Source organism: Dendrobium catenatum, unplaced genomic scaffold (genome assembly GCF_001605985.2).
Source record: "Dendrobium catenatum unplaced genomic scaffold, ASM160598v2 fragScaff_scaffold_716, whole genome shotgun sequence".
Taxonomy (NCBI): Eukaryota; Viridiplantae; Streptophyta; class Magnoliopsida; order Asparagales; family Orchidaceae; genus Dendrobium; species Dendrobium catenatum.
Genome location: NW_021319178.1, coordinates 23,971,389 through 23,985,341, shown reverse-complemented (window position 1 = coordinate 23,985,341; position 13,953 = coordinate 23,971,389). Strand labels below are relative to the sequence as shown.

Sequence of the window (13,953 nt, the reverse complement as noted above, 5' to 3'; positions counted from 1 at the left end):
TTTTTTAGAAAGCATGCTTGTGGCAATAAAACTTTGATGAAAGAAGAAAGCCTACACCTTTAGGAAAGCACATCGAATGAAAGAAGGCAATAGAGAATTTTTTTTATTGCTTCAGGTATCAGATTGCCTTCCACCTACAAATCTTTGCTTCTTTTTGTAATAATTATGATAAGGAATTAATTCTGATAAAGAATAAGTTCTTCAATACCTGTCTGTGCTCAATCTTGGCCTCAATCGCATGCACAAGGCCCTTTCGTAGGTCGCTTCTGCTCTCTCTGTCTCTCGAGCTCCAATTGCAGGTAGTGTTGAAAGAAGATGATAATGGAAGAGCACTTTTCTTCAGCTCTCACGCACATCCAGGATTAAGGAATAAGGATTAGAAGTATAGATTATTTTTTTAGAAAAAAAATGGACCAGCCCCTGCTGTTCATCGGCCAGATGGAAGAAATGAACGCCACCAGCCGCCCCTTGCCTCCTCTCTCGAACAAATAGAGAAGCATGCCAGCCATGCCTTCCATTTGCACGCCCTGCACACCGCCTAGACCCAGGATCAAAATTGATCGGTAACGGGGTCGGGGCTCATTCGATTGAGTGGAAGAGCTCAGGGCTGGGAATCAGCAGATTGATGGAACTGTCAGGTCGAAAGACTTGGAGCAGGTCGAAAGACTTGGAGCAGGTCGGAGGCGTAGACGTCGTGAGTGGCGGGGAACACATGGAAGTTGAACTTTCCGATGCAAAGGTGGGCCGGAGAGGCAAAGGTTGGGAGACTGCCGCAAGCATGGAGAAGGTGAGTCCGAGATGGATGAGCTTGAGAAGGTCAACGTTGGCATATAGCAAAAATTGCAGATGGGGCATTTCTGTCATTTATGCCCATCAAATCGTGGAAAGGCTAGCAGCGGACCGCACGAGGCAATCTTAGGGCGCAAAAGTAATCACATGATGCAAAAATTTTTACAAGGGAGTATGAACTTGGCACCCTAAACAATCCTTTGGTTACTTTACATAAAGTGAAGTAAGAAAAACGTCGCTCCAAACGCATCCTTAATATAATTTATTATTAATAATAAAACTATTATTAAAAAAAATTATATTTTTAAACTGAACTAATAAATTTTAAATAAAATTTATAATAATTAATTTAATGCCTGTTCTAGACATTGGCTACAAGTTATATCTTAGGGTGCATTTGGGACGACTAGAGCTGTCGGTAAAACAGGTTATAAAATTGATTTGGATAGTATAACTGTGCAGCTATTGCTCTGCAGCTATGACGGAACAAATTACGTTGATACCCTTATATATATTGAGATGAAAGAAAATTATTTAAGAGATACAATTTTTAAATCATTATATATTATTTGAAAATTTTAATTATCGAGTTGTGTGTTATAATAGTATGAGAATAAATTATTTTGATACCATTAAATATAATTAGATGAAAAAATCATTTATAAGAACAATTTCTCAAAATAAATATAATTACAAACTATTAATTTTAAATTAAAATCGAAAAATTTTATCATATCGAATAATAATTCTAGTTGGTTTGAGTTAGGAAAATAAAACCTTTAGCTAAAAAAAAAAACTTGTTGCTCCACTCGGTACTCCACCTCGCTGTAGGGGTGTCAATATTTGACACGACACGACAACCCGACCCGGACCCAACCCGAAAAATCCGGGTTGGACCCGACCCGTTTGATAAACGAGTCGGGTTCGGGTTCGCAGATTTGACCCGTTTGATAAAACGGGTCAGGTCGGGTTGATCCGGCGGGTTACCGGGTCAACCCGAAAACCCGTTTAATTTAAGAAAATAGAGAAATGTTTCTGTACAAATGAGTTCCCCGATGCTCATTTGATGGATTCCTCAGCCACTCCATAACAAGCTCCTTATCCTTGCCCCGCCCAATGAGATCATTTTTAGGCAAGGATCCTGTTTCACGTGCTCCGTGCAGCTCAAGATGCTGCTTCTGAAGCTCGTGCTTTGCGTCTTTTACAAGATGAAGGAAAGTATCAACACCAGTTGTTGTAACTTTATCAAGTTTCTGCATAGCCGTCTCCAGTCGCTTCAAGGTGGGATCAATTTTGAGAGCACGTTTGCCAAATTTGACAAGTTTTTTATTCATGGATTTCATGATGGAACGCACCCTTCTCAGCTTCTTGTCTTTGGTCACCTGCTTTCCAAGCTCCATGTACTTCAGCTCATCAACCACGTCAAATGCATCATCAATGGCATCTTCGGTGATTTGCTCTTGGCTGGAAGCAAAGTGGACGACAACTTGGATCTAGGGGAGAATCTCTTTCAGCTTTTCCAGCTCCTCCTTCGTGCATTTCTGCCATCTGACTTGATCTTTCAGGTAACGGAAGCCAGCGCTGATGAGCTTCTCCATGATTGGATCAAGAAACATATCCGCCATGGCAATCGTCGACAATCGATGTAGAGCAGAACAACTAAAGAGTAAGAAAAAAAAGGAGATTGGAAGAACGTTGTCGGGTCGCGGGTCGGGTCGGGTCAACCTGGCAACCCGGCCTGGTCGGTTCCGGGTTGAAATGTCCAACCCGTTTGTAAAAACGGGTCGAGTTTGGGTTGACCCGTTTAGATACGGGCCGGGTTCGACCCGAACCCGGCGGGTTGACCCGAATTGACACCCCTACCTCTCTGTCATTCACAACAGCACAGAGATAGCTAACAATTTTTATCCTAGACTTCTTTATATACATTACAATTACTGTAAATTGTGTTATTGAGTAAAAAGTAAAGTTGCATAATTCCTTTCTTCTCACTATTTCACATTTCGGTTATAAAAACTCTCAAGCTCGGAATAGACCAAGTGGCAGATGAAGCTCTCGCTCTCACATCTCTTTATCTGTTGTTATCAGCTACTTGCTCCTGCTCTCTAAAAACCCTCTCGCGCTCACCTCTCCTTTATTTTTAGTCCAGTGGGGGCACGTGCCCCCATGCTAGCTGTACCAAGAGGAGGCTTATCAGTGGCAGCACTTGCCGATTGACCTCTCCTTTTATTTTTAGTCCAGTGGGGGCACGTGCCCCCATGCTAGCTGTACCAAAAGGAGGCTTATCAGTGGCAGCACTTGCCGATTGTTTGGGTCGGAGGGAGCGATCTAGAGATCAGAAAGAGGAATCACGGCTAAAGAACTCAGGAAGATCGAATCCACAGCAGAGGACACAGGTTTTGTCGATGAAGATGGGGTTACCGGCAAGAGAACGTCAGAGGATGAAGCTGCGATCAAAGAGCAGGATCGAAAGTGAAGCTCGACAAAGGACTGAAAGCGCGTAAGCGGAGGTTGGAAATTTGGAACTAATCCGTAAGGATGAGGGTAGAAAATTTCAACATGATATCGTCCTAGGAGATGAAGGATATTTAGGCCATTTGTCATATCGGAACCGCAAAACGCAACAAAATGGAGAGACTTCTATTTGGTCGCCAAAAGCATGTTGCGGACGTGTAAACTTTACGACACCAACTAAAAAGCATTATGCCAAAACAGTTAAATGTTTACGTCTTAAAACATAAAGTAGTCAAGACGGCGTCCCAAACCAGCCCTTAGAGCCTAGTAGCAAATAGTTATGCTTGACAACTCAAACTTACTTGATATTCAATTCAATTTGAAATATACCTTTATCAAAACTTCAAATTTTAACTGATATGAGAATTCAATAATTAAAACTTAATAAAATTCAATTTAATTTCAACTTATGATGCATTTGAAACGGTTGTAGCTGTTAATAAAGCAATTCTAAAATTAGTATACATAAATGTTTAGTCCTCATTTAAAACATATTTGATATAAACTACATTTTCTCCTAATAATACAAATATGTTTTGGTTTATATTTTTTTGAAAAAGTATATCAATAAAATGCTTGAAGAGACCAAAATTGTTTACTTCGAGGCATCAGATTATTTGGATAGAACAAACTTAATTGGTTTAATCATTCCAATTTGGTGTTCAGATGTCTTAATAAAGCTTTCTTAGCGCGATGAGATTGAAGACAATGGTGTCTCATGACACATACCATACACATCTTTCTTGGCATAGTAGAAAAACTCATCTCTCCTAATTTCTCATAAAATGGGGTAGATGTCAGGATGTTGACGAAATTCAAAATAAAGATGCACATAATATAGGACCTAATTCAAGCTAAATAACAGGGAACAAGACTTTCAAACTGAACAATAAGAAAATTGGACCCTAAATTCTAAAATGCACAATTAAATTAAAAATGCAAAAAGGTAAATGATAATTTCAAGTCATTTAAACAAGCACGAATGAGTTTAGATTGATTTAATTTGATTCCAAGAACTTAAGTTCATGATTAGGTTGAAATGCCACCTTGAGTGACATGGATTATAAATATGGAAAGGTTATGTTTAACCTAGGCTTGGCCTTGGAATGTTCTGGGAGACTCCCTAATACTTTTGGGAAGCAGACTAGTAGATGTCTAAGCCATCTAAGTTTGTTCAAGATTAAATCCTTGGGTTTTCCCACATAGTACTAATAGTCTACGTCTACACTAATGCGGGATTATCTAAGCTCTAAGGATGATAAGATAAAGGAGTTTAGTCCTCATTCAAAAAGAAAGATCAACACAATCCAATCTAATTATATACACAAATAATAATGTTAAAAAATATACAATAATTAGTGATAAGTCTTGAATTTTTATGGTTTCTACTCCTTGCCTTCTTAGTTCTAGATCAAGACAATATTTATAAAGTGATGTTAACAATACACTTTTGGATAAACTAAAATGAATATTGACCAACAAACTCCTAATAATCTTTTATGGAATTATTTAGAAGAAACTTTTCATTAATAATAATCATAAACTCTATAATGTTTAATATTTACATCATTTAAATAAAAACAAATCTTGAATTTCATGCAATAATATCAATTAATTAGTAATTAATACTATCTTCGCTTATATTATTTGCATAAATATTTGACTTTTATAAATGGATAAAAATTATAAATAAAATATTTTAAAAGATAATATAAAATAAAAAAAGATAAAATTAAATTAGTTTAACTTATTTTAAAATGATAATTGTGCTGCATGTAGGTACCTCCAAGCAAATCATAATAAATACATCGATCACTTAAATATTATTTTTAAAAATATATTTAGCTACTTGAGTATCAACATGTTTCTTCAACTCCAAAAAAATTATATTCAATTGCCGATATTTATATCATAATTTTGTATCCAATATTGTTTTATCATAAAATATTGCATTTATTTATATTATACAACATTTTATGATGGAATAATACTGGCTTTAAAGTTAGCAATTTTATATAGCTTAACTAAGTTTGAAAAACATGACACTCCTATAGCAAAATACACCTTAAATGATGTTGAAGTAAACCATCTACTTATGTTTGGCTCGAGCCAAGAGTATCCACATGCAACATAAGCAGACATTTTAAGTTTAAGTTAAAATAATTTAATTTTATTCAATTTTATTTTATACTATCTTTAAAATATTTTAAGGCCAAAATATATATGCAAGCAAGATAAATGAATATGGTATTAATTACATATTAATTGATTATATTACACAAAATATAAACTTTTCTTTTATTAAATGACATACATATTTAAAATTTTATAATTTACGATGAATTATAAATGAAAAGAATTTTAGCCAAGCCACGAGTATCCCGTTAAAGGCTTAGTTCATTTAAAACCCTAATTCTAATGCTCACTACATCTTGGTCAATTAATTAGTCATCAGAAATTCTATAAAATATTAAACAACCAACCCTGAATAATATTTATAGAATTATTTAAAAGATAATTCATCATAAAATCTTTAATATTTAATATGAATGGCATTTAAATAAAATTAAGAAAATCGTAAATATTGTATAATACAATCAATTAATAAAAATTAATACCATCTCCAATTATATTTTATAGATAAAATATTAATAAACATGAAAGGAAATGCATCTACGACAACGTAGTTAACCTTCTTTTTAAAATTCATATCAAATTTTATTCACCAACACAATGAAAGCCAATGTACCAATATAAGAAATATGCAAAAGCCTTGTAGTCTACATGGCTCGACAATCACATCATTCATCCTGAGGAAAAATCATAATTGATGCTAAGCTTCAAGCACATTCAAAAGATGATAAGAGATTCTCTACGTAAAGATCATTACAATGGGCTCACATAAGTGAGCCGGCCAAAGGCAAACAAATAATTAAGTTTAAAGATACTAAATTCATATATATACCAATCTACAAAATAAGATAAGAACAACATGCTGATAATAATGTGTTTGAGAGGAAGTTAAATCAATGTCATTTCTTATTGTGCAATAAAGTAAAATGAACGTATAAATGATTAGTACATTGGTGATTGCATATTCACATTTGGATGTATGCAATTCTACTTCATATCAACTTTCAATCTTCATTATTTATTTTATTTCAATACTCTTTATGGTGTTGAATGTTGGCGATTAAAAGAGAAGCATAATAATAAGTTAAGTGTTGCAGAGATGATGATGCTTAGGTGGATGAGTGGCTTTACCCTTAGAGATAGGATACGAAATGAGCATATACGTGAAAAGGTTGGAGTAGCTCTAGTATAAGTTAAGATTAGAGAGAGTCGCCTTAGATGATTTGCTCACATTAAATGGAGGCCTTCCGATGACCCGGTTAGGAAAGTGGAGGTATTAGATTTGACTTTTATTAAGAAAGGTAGAGGTAGACCTAAAAAGACACGTTTAGAAAATATTAGAAATAATATTTCTTTATTAGATTTAAATGAGAATTTAACTTTTAATATGACACAATGATGAAAAAGGATTCATGTAGCCAACCCCATGTAGTGAGACAAAGGCTTGATGTTGTTGTTGTTGTTGTTGTAACACTTGTTATGTTCTATATGAAATGACATGAAGAAGAGGATGGTGGAGACTATGTATATACACATATATCATTAAACCAACATAAAAAAGAACATAAGGAGGATGCAATTCCAAAACAAATTCAGTAAATTTCCACTCCACCATGACATAATCATAAGAATGTAATGAAAAACCATCGACTCCTTTTATTATAGTAATTATCTACTATATGCTGAATTTGACATTATAATGATAGTGGGTGTAGGCCATTACCTTATCCTTACAAGAACTTACGTCTTTCGAATATAGCCACCAAACTTCTTATTTATTGAGCATGTATGAATATGTAACATCAAAGTGTAAAGCATGCATGAAAACTAAACAAAACCATGGAATATGTACGATAGTTTGGTCACAGGAAACATGTTCAACATAACCCAAAATCCTCGCATTTGGTGCATTGATGTTGCGACTCAAATACATATAAGCCCTCCCGCAAATCAATAAACTTTTGATACCTATTATAAATATGGCATTGGAACATAGATAATGCATGTAAACTTGTTAACAAGGCCATTAACTTTTGCACTGAATGTATAGAAACAACCTTGTGGCATGAAGCTCAAGAAGTTATTCAATCATAATCATAAATTTTCATATCCCATGTCAACTAGTATTATAATAAAACTGTTTACACGAGTTTTCCAACATAATCATAATTCATTGCTAACAAGCATCATATACAATTTCCTGCAATGTGTAAATGCAAACACCTTATATATGTATATTATTGATGATTAATAACATGTACAGCAAATGGCCAATGAAATGTAGAAAGATTCATTTAAACTCAAGTGATTAATCTCATTGGAGTGTTCATGCTATCTTGAGACTTAAGACACTATTGTGGTCATATGAACTTGTTAAGAGGAGGAAAGCATAAGTTAAGATAGACACATACCCTGCAGTTAAAAACTCACTTGCCTCTGTCCATTGGCTTTTTTTAGCCGTTGTTTACTAGTTTCATAGAAATCATGTTAAGAAAACTGATATCCACAATTACATACAAACAGTTAATCACGTCCAGATAAAGCCCATGACCAAGCATCCACAAAGCCTTCACATCAAGTATAAGGAGGCAACAAGATATATATACAGCAAAATCTGCTTAAAAAAACATCTACAATTAAGCATTAGTAAAAGCATTCACATTGTCACTTGATAAAGTTTAGCTCCTATTTTTCTTTTTTTTTTAAGAGAAAATGATAGAAATCATTTTGCTGCACCAAATCAATCGACCATAAAGGGAGTAACAACTGTAGTTTCAAGATTTTTGACCGACAACTAAATCATCAGCATACAATTGCTAAGTTACACCAAACAGAACATGATACTACATCTTTATCTATCCTCATGATTAGGATTTAACGGAAAGGCATTAGCGGATTTGTAATGAAGCAGAAAATGAAGTCACTTCACTCATGCTCCATCTCAATCCCACGTTCGTTATGCTCCCACTCGTCGTTAAAATAGGAACGAGAGGACTTCATTCATTTGCTCTTCGTCACCTCCTCAAGCGTGACTTCCGATCCGAAGCTACCATCCACCTCAACCGTCTGTTTCTTCCCCAAAACTGTCGCAAACCGAAGGTCCTCCAACCTCCGAACAATTATTAGGTCCGGTGACTGGACGTAGCTCTACGTTCGGTCATCACTGAGTTATTCGGTATTGCTAGGTATTGCTTACTCCAGCCCTCTCCGCACGACCTCCACTTAGCCTTGACCTACCATCATCCACCCAAGCTTCCTTCATCTCAGACCGACTCCAACCCTATCCTAGCTCTCCCGTCCCTATCTTCTTCTTTCGATCCAGAGAGAGAGAGAGAGAGAGAGAGAGAGAGAGAGCTTTCTCTCTACCTTGCCGATCTAGAGAGCCTCCGACCCAAGCTCTGGCAGAACACCCCATCCAGCCGCTTTATTCTTGTTAGAGCCGAGCATCTCCACCTCTTCCTCATCCACCCGATCCACCTAAAGAAGCTGGCCCGACTTCCTTTTTCAATCCCGCTGCCTCTTGTCCCAAATCTCCAAACCGACTCAAATCCACCCTCACCAACCCCTCTATACCCGATCTCTCCTATTCCAAGACCCATCCAGGCACAAACTAGGATCTGCCCAAACTCCTTGTAGATCTTAGCCAAACATCTCTACCCACCTCTACCCCTATTCAACTTCAACCTCAAGCAAGGCAAATTATTGCATCCGGTCACCGGACGCGGATATAGGTTCGGATATTAATAAAATATTATTTTAAATTAAGTGCATCAAAAGCGCAAGTAAAGCGCAGTCAAAGTGCAACTAAAGCACAACTAAAGCGCAAGTCAAAAGCGCAGGTGACGTGGCAAATTTTTATTGGATGTCCGAACCTATATTCCGCCTCCGGTGACCTGATGATGCAATAATTTGCCCTCAAGCAGACACCAACAGAGGTAGTATGGATTAAGTTGGTATTAATGTTAGTAATAGTTGTTATTATTAACATAAATAATTTAATTTAAAATTGGTTATTATTGTTGTTCTTAGTATCATTAATTATAGTTAATTATTATTTATTATAATGTTAATCAATTAATTATAATTAATTAGTAGTTGATTATTATTATGATTATTTAATCATAATTAGTTAATTATTGTTAATTAATCATTAATTATAATTAGTTAATTAATTACAACTAATCATTTATAGTTAATTATTATTAATTATAATTAATAATACTTAATTATGGGTAATTAATTATTAATTATAAGGGATTTTTACATACATAACACTTAAAACCTCTTTATTTACTTATCTAACACCTAAACTTTAATATTTACTCTTATGCCACCTAAAAGTTATATCCCTCCTCAAATATACCACTCCGTTTCTCTCCCGTTAGAACCAAGCCCCGAAACCTGTATTTCGCTGGGAAGACCTTTTCCGATGATGCGGCGAGGTGCGAAATCCGGTGGTGCCGCTGCAATTCGGCCGCGCAAGAAAGGATTTTGAGCTGAATTCGAGAGGGGCAAGGTATCCAGTAAAAAAAGGTGAGCTTTTGTGCTGGTACCAGCCCATCGTTATAAGCGATCAAACGGTGTTTGACAGGGCAGATGAATTCGTCGCTGATAGGTTTATTGGAGAGGAGGGGAAGAGGCTTCTGAATTACTTGTACTGGTGGAACGGGCCGGAGACGGGGAATCCGACGGTGGAGAACAAGCAATGCGCGGCTAAAGACCACGTTGTGGCAACCGCTTGTTTCATGGTGGCGGAGATCTTTAGGAGATATGATGACCATTTGTACCGCTTGTTTCATGGTGGAAACTTCTGAATTACTTGTACCGCTTGTTTCACTGTTTGGGTGGTGGCTTGGAATAAATGGAGTGTTTTTTTTTTTTACCATTGCAACTTCTCCTGTCGCCGGCGATCGTCATTAGAGGATCTATTATTTCCCAAAGGCAGAAGCTGCGAGAAGACAAAACGATTGCTGTCGTAGAATCGCGTTTCGGATCCGTAACGATGAATCATAGGCGCTTATCATTGTAACTTTTCAGAAGAAGCTAATAAAATGAGCGAATCAATGGTGCGCTGGTAGAAAGATTGAGGCTTGCCACCGCCGCATCATCGGCAAAGGTATTCCTGAGCGAAATACAGGTTTCGGGTGTTGGTTCTGACGGGAGAGAAACGGTGTGGTATATTTGAGGAGGCATAGAGCTTTTAGGTGGTAGAAGAGTAAATATTAAAGTTTAGGTGTTAGATAAGTAAATAGAGAAGTTTTAAGTGTTATGTATGTAAAAATCCCTAATTATAATTATAATCAATTATTTATAATTAATTATTATTAAATATAATTAACTGTAATTAATTATTATTAATTAGCATTAATTATTATTAATTATGATTAACTATAATTAATTATGGTTAATTATGATTAATATTAATTAATGGTAGAAATAACGTAACTAGTCCTTGCCTTGATATGCTTGCTGACACCATCGACAATCCCGTGAAGCTATAAATTTTCCTAAAATCAGATTCTTTCTCTCGAAGTTTGTGGCACACCGAAAGATTGCCCATACACACCTTCATTGCGCGTGGTGGGATGGGACCTCGGTGCGACGCCTACGATGAGGCGGGTAATCACCTAAAAGCCCCATTTCGACGTTCGCGGCACACCAGAGAACCGCCTCTACACACCTTTGTTGCGCGTGGTAGGATGGGACCCCGATGCGGCACCTATGATGAAACGGGATTACTTATAAGTACTCTCAAGCGGGGGAAAAACCAACTGACTTTTAAAACAGGTATATTCAAAGACTTCAAACATACATTTATTGCACGTGGTGGGAATGAAAGACCACAGTCGTGATGTCTAAGGACATCTACCATACACGCTTTTATTACGCAGTGGGAAGGCCCAAACTCTTGTAATTTTTCCCCTAAATAGGGGAGACGCTGGGAGGCTGCCGAAAAATTCGGTAAACAGAGAACATGAACTTTGACTTGGACTTGAATTTGGACAAATGAATTGGACTTTAATTCTAGTTGAACATTTAAAGACAACGGGCGACTTGAGGGGCTTGAACTTGAATGAAGTACAAAAATATTTAAACTTGTAGAGACCATAGGGAATTGGACTTTAACTTAGTAAACACACAATTGCATCAATGCAAGTGTTAATTAAAGATCTAAATCATTCTAATGAGCATCAAGAATCAAATAAAGAACTTGTGGACTTCAACAAAACTTGTAGCATATTTACAAGCAGGGATTGACTGAGAAATGACATAGATATTAATAAGATATTAATTAAGCAAATTAATCTTAATCATTGATTTTAATTTGTAAAAATATTAATTAAGCAATTTAATATTTTTATGAGTAAATTTGACTAAATAACAGTTACTATTTCAAATAGCTTAATAAATTATTAATTAATAAGATATTATGTTTATATAAATACTTGATCCTAAAATAAATATCCAAATAGGCAAATAACTTAAATAAACAATCTAATCAATTAGATTTACTTTTGGATAGCCTGTTTTAGCACATTATTATAGTTGTGAACATATTTTAATTTCATTATCAATAATTATTATTAAAAATTAATTTTAGCAAATAAACTTAAATTTTAGCATAATGGTTCATTAAGAATTAAAAAAAATTAATATTTTATATGATAAATAATTTTTAGATTTTAATTAGATAAAGATTTTGATCCAATCAATTTGATCGCAAATTACATAAAAGCTAGGTATTTCTTTCAAAATATCACAAAATGACAAAATATAACAATTAAACGAAATACAACTTAACTTTTATAATAGAAAGACGATGCTTACAAACTTATATCATAAAAACTCCTAAAACTGCATTTCTTTCATCGAGAAGAAAGATACAAATTGGGTGATCACTTGCGGAGAGAAGAAAGAGATAAGAAGCCCGAAACGAAATCGAAGAGAGGACAAGCTCGCAAGCTTTCCCAAGAAGAAAAGAAATGGAACAAGCTCGCAAGCTTTTCTAAGAAGAAAACCCTCAGGTTTTGTTCCAAAATTTATATCATATCATCTCTCTCTTTATTCTTCAAAACACCCAAATATATATAAATGAAAAGAGGTAACTAAACTGCCCAAAACACCTCCAACTGAACCAATAAGAACAGGGATAACAGAAGGCCAGCAGGCGGTCCAGGAGCAGCAGCCGAAGGGCCACAAGGGGAACCAGAACATGCAGCCACTGGAAGGCAAGAACGGACGCACAAAGGGAACCGAAACAGGCAGTCAGGGGGAGAGGAGAAGTCAGCCACGAGACAGGAGCCAGGGGAGAACCGATAGGCCAGCAGAGAGGGAAAAGAAGGGAAAATGAACCTAATTTACTCTAATTTATGAGCTGAATAAGCAGCAGCCAGCTTTAATGAGCTAATTTTAATAAAGGACAAAGCAACTCAGCCTAAAATTACAACCCAAAATCAATTGCCCCTCCCTTTGCCAACACATTAGATTTCTTGTATTATTTAAATCCTACTTGAATTAAATCCTTCTTGTCGTGGATATCCTCCTCTAATTCTATGCTCGCTGCTTGGTTGAGAGCTAAATTCTCATCTCCCTAGAAGCCTCCGACCTATAAATCTTTAATGTTTTAGAAATTTATGTGATATTGCATACATGATAAAAGAAAACATTTCTCTCAATATCTCAGCTATGGACTGTAAGCTATCTGTTAAAGTCCTATACTGAACACAAAATCAACAAAGTAAAAAATAAAACTAGTGATAGATATAGGAATTACAACAAAAAGTGTAAGATTGAAGTAACATAATATTCCAGTCTAATACCACACAGCATCTGCTACAATAGTACATTTACTAATAAAGAAGAAGAGAATAAACTAATGAAGAAGAATGTTCATATAAGAAAAAAATTACAATACGAGACATACCAACTGCACCCTGCTAGTTATCAAACACTTATGTTAATTGCTTTAATATTAAACACTTATCAACTTCCTCAACCACAATGGTTGTTGCACTGTGAATTTAATAGCAACAAACACTTATGAGCCTTGAAATAGACTTTTCACATTGATTTGTTTTGTTCTGAAACACCATATATGTATTATATTAATTCATTTTACTTTGAAATACTATTTTTGATATAGGATAATTTTTTCTTATTTCAAAAATTGTATTTTGAAAATTATCAAAAAAAAATATAATAAATTTTCATAAAATTTCATTCATAGAGCCAATCAAAAAAGCAATGCCATCAATTATTCATATAAAAGCACAATTTGGTAAACTTAATATTATATAAATGAGAGAATAATGCTTTTGAGACTATAATTGATATATCACAACTTGATAGAGTCATTCTTGAATTAGAAATATATATTAATACTTTCATTGCAAAATATAAAATAAATGATGCAACAAAATTATATAAGTATAAAATTTAGTCTTTTTGTTGAATATAAATTAAAACCAAACTTATTAAAAATATTAAATAAATTAAAATATATAAGATCAAATTAAT

The 13,953-nt window shown here is 35.0% G+C and overlaps 2 protein-coding genes across 5 annotated transcripts in view; one reads left to right on the top strand and one right to left on the bottom strand.

The window, feature by feature from the left end:
- Positions 1-675: 675 nt before the first annotated feature.
- LOC110114901 overlaps positions 676-13,953 on the bottom strand; it is a 29,028-nt gene continuing 15,750 nt past the window's right edge. The window contains exon 4 of one of the 4 annotated variants that reach the window (XR_003701238.1): positions 676-767. The gene's annotated coding sequence lies outside the window, so the exon portion shown is untranslated. Of the gene's footprint in view, positions 858-5,989; positions 6,114-13,953 lie in introns of those variants that run through there. The other 3 variants (XR_003701235.1, XR_003701237.1, XR_003701239.1) reach the window with 3 other exon arrangements.
- Positions 3,048-10,327, top strand: LOC110114900 (probable inactive linolenate hydroperoxide lyase). Its single transcript, XM_020847936.2, has 2 exons — positions 3,048-3,289; positions 9,869-10,327. The coding sequence occupies exons 1-2, from the start codon at positions 3,048-3,050 to the stop codon at positions 10,248-10,250; spliced, it is 624 nt and encodes a 207-aa protein (XP_020703595.2). The 3' UTR covers positions 10,251-10,327.

Coding starts and splice junctions, on each gene's coding strand:
- LOC110114900 (XM_020847936.2), top strand. CDS start 3,048: ATGCTAGCTGTACCAAAAGGAGGCTTATCAGTGGCAGCACTTGCCGAT. Junction 3,290..9,868: donor CGACAAAGGACTGAAAGCGC/GTAAGCGGAGGT, acceptor CCTTTTCCGATG/ATGCGGCGAGGTGCGAAATC.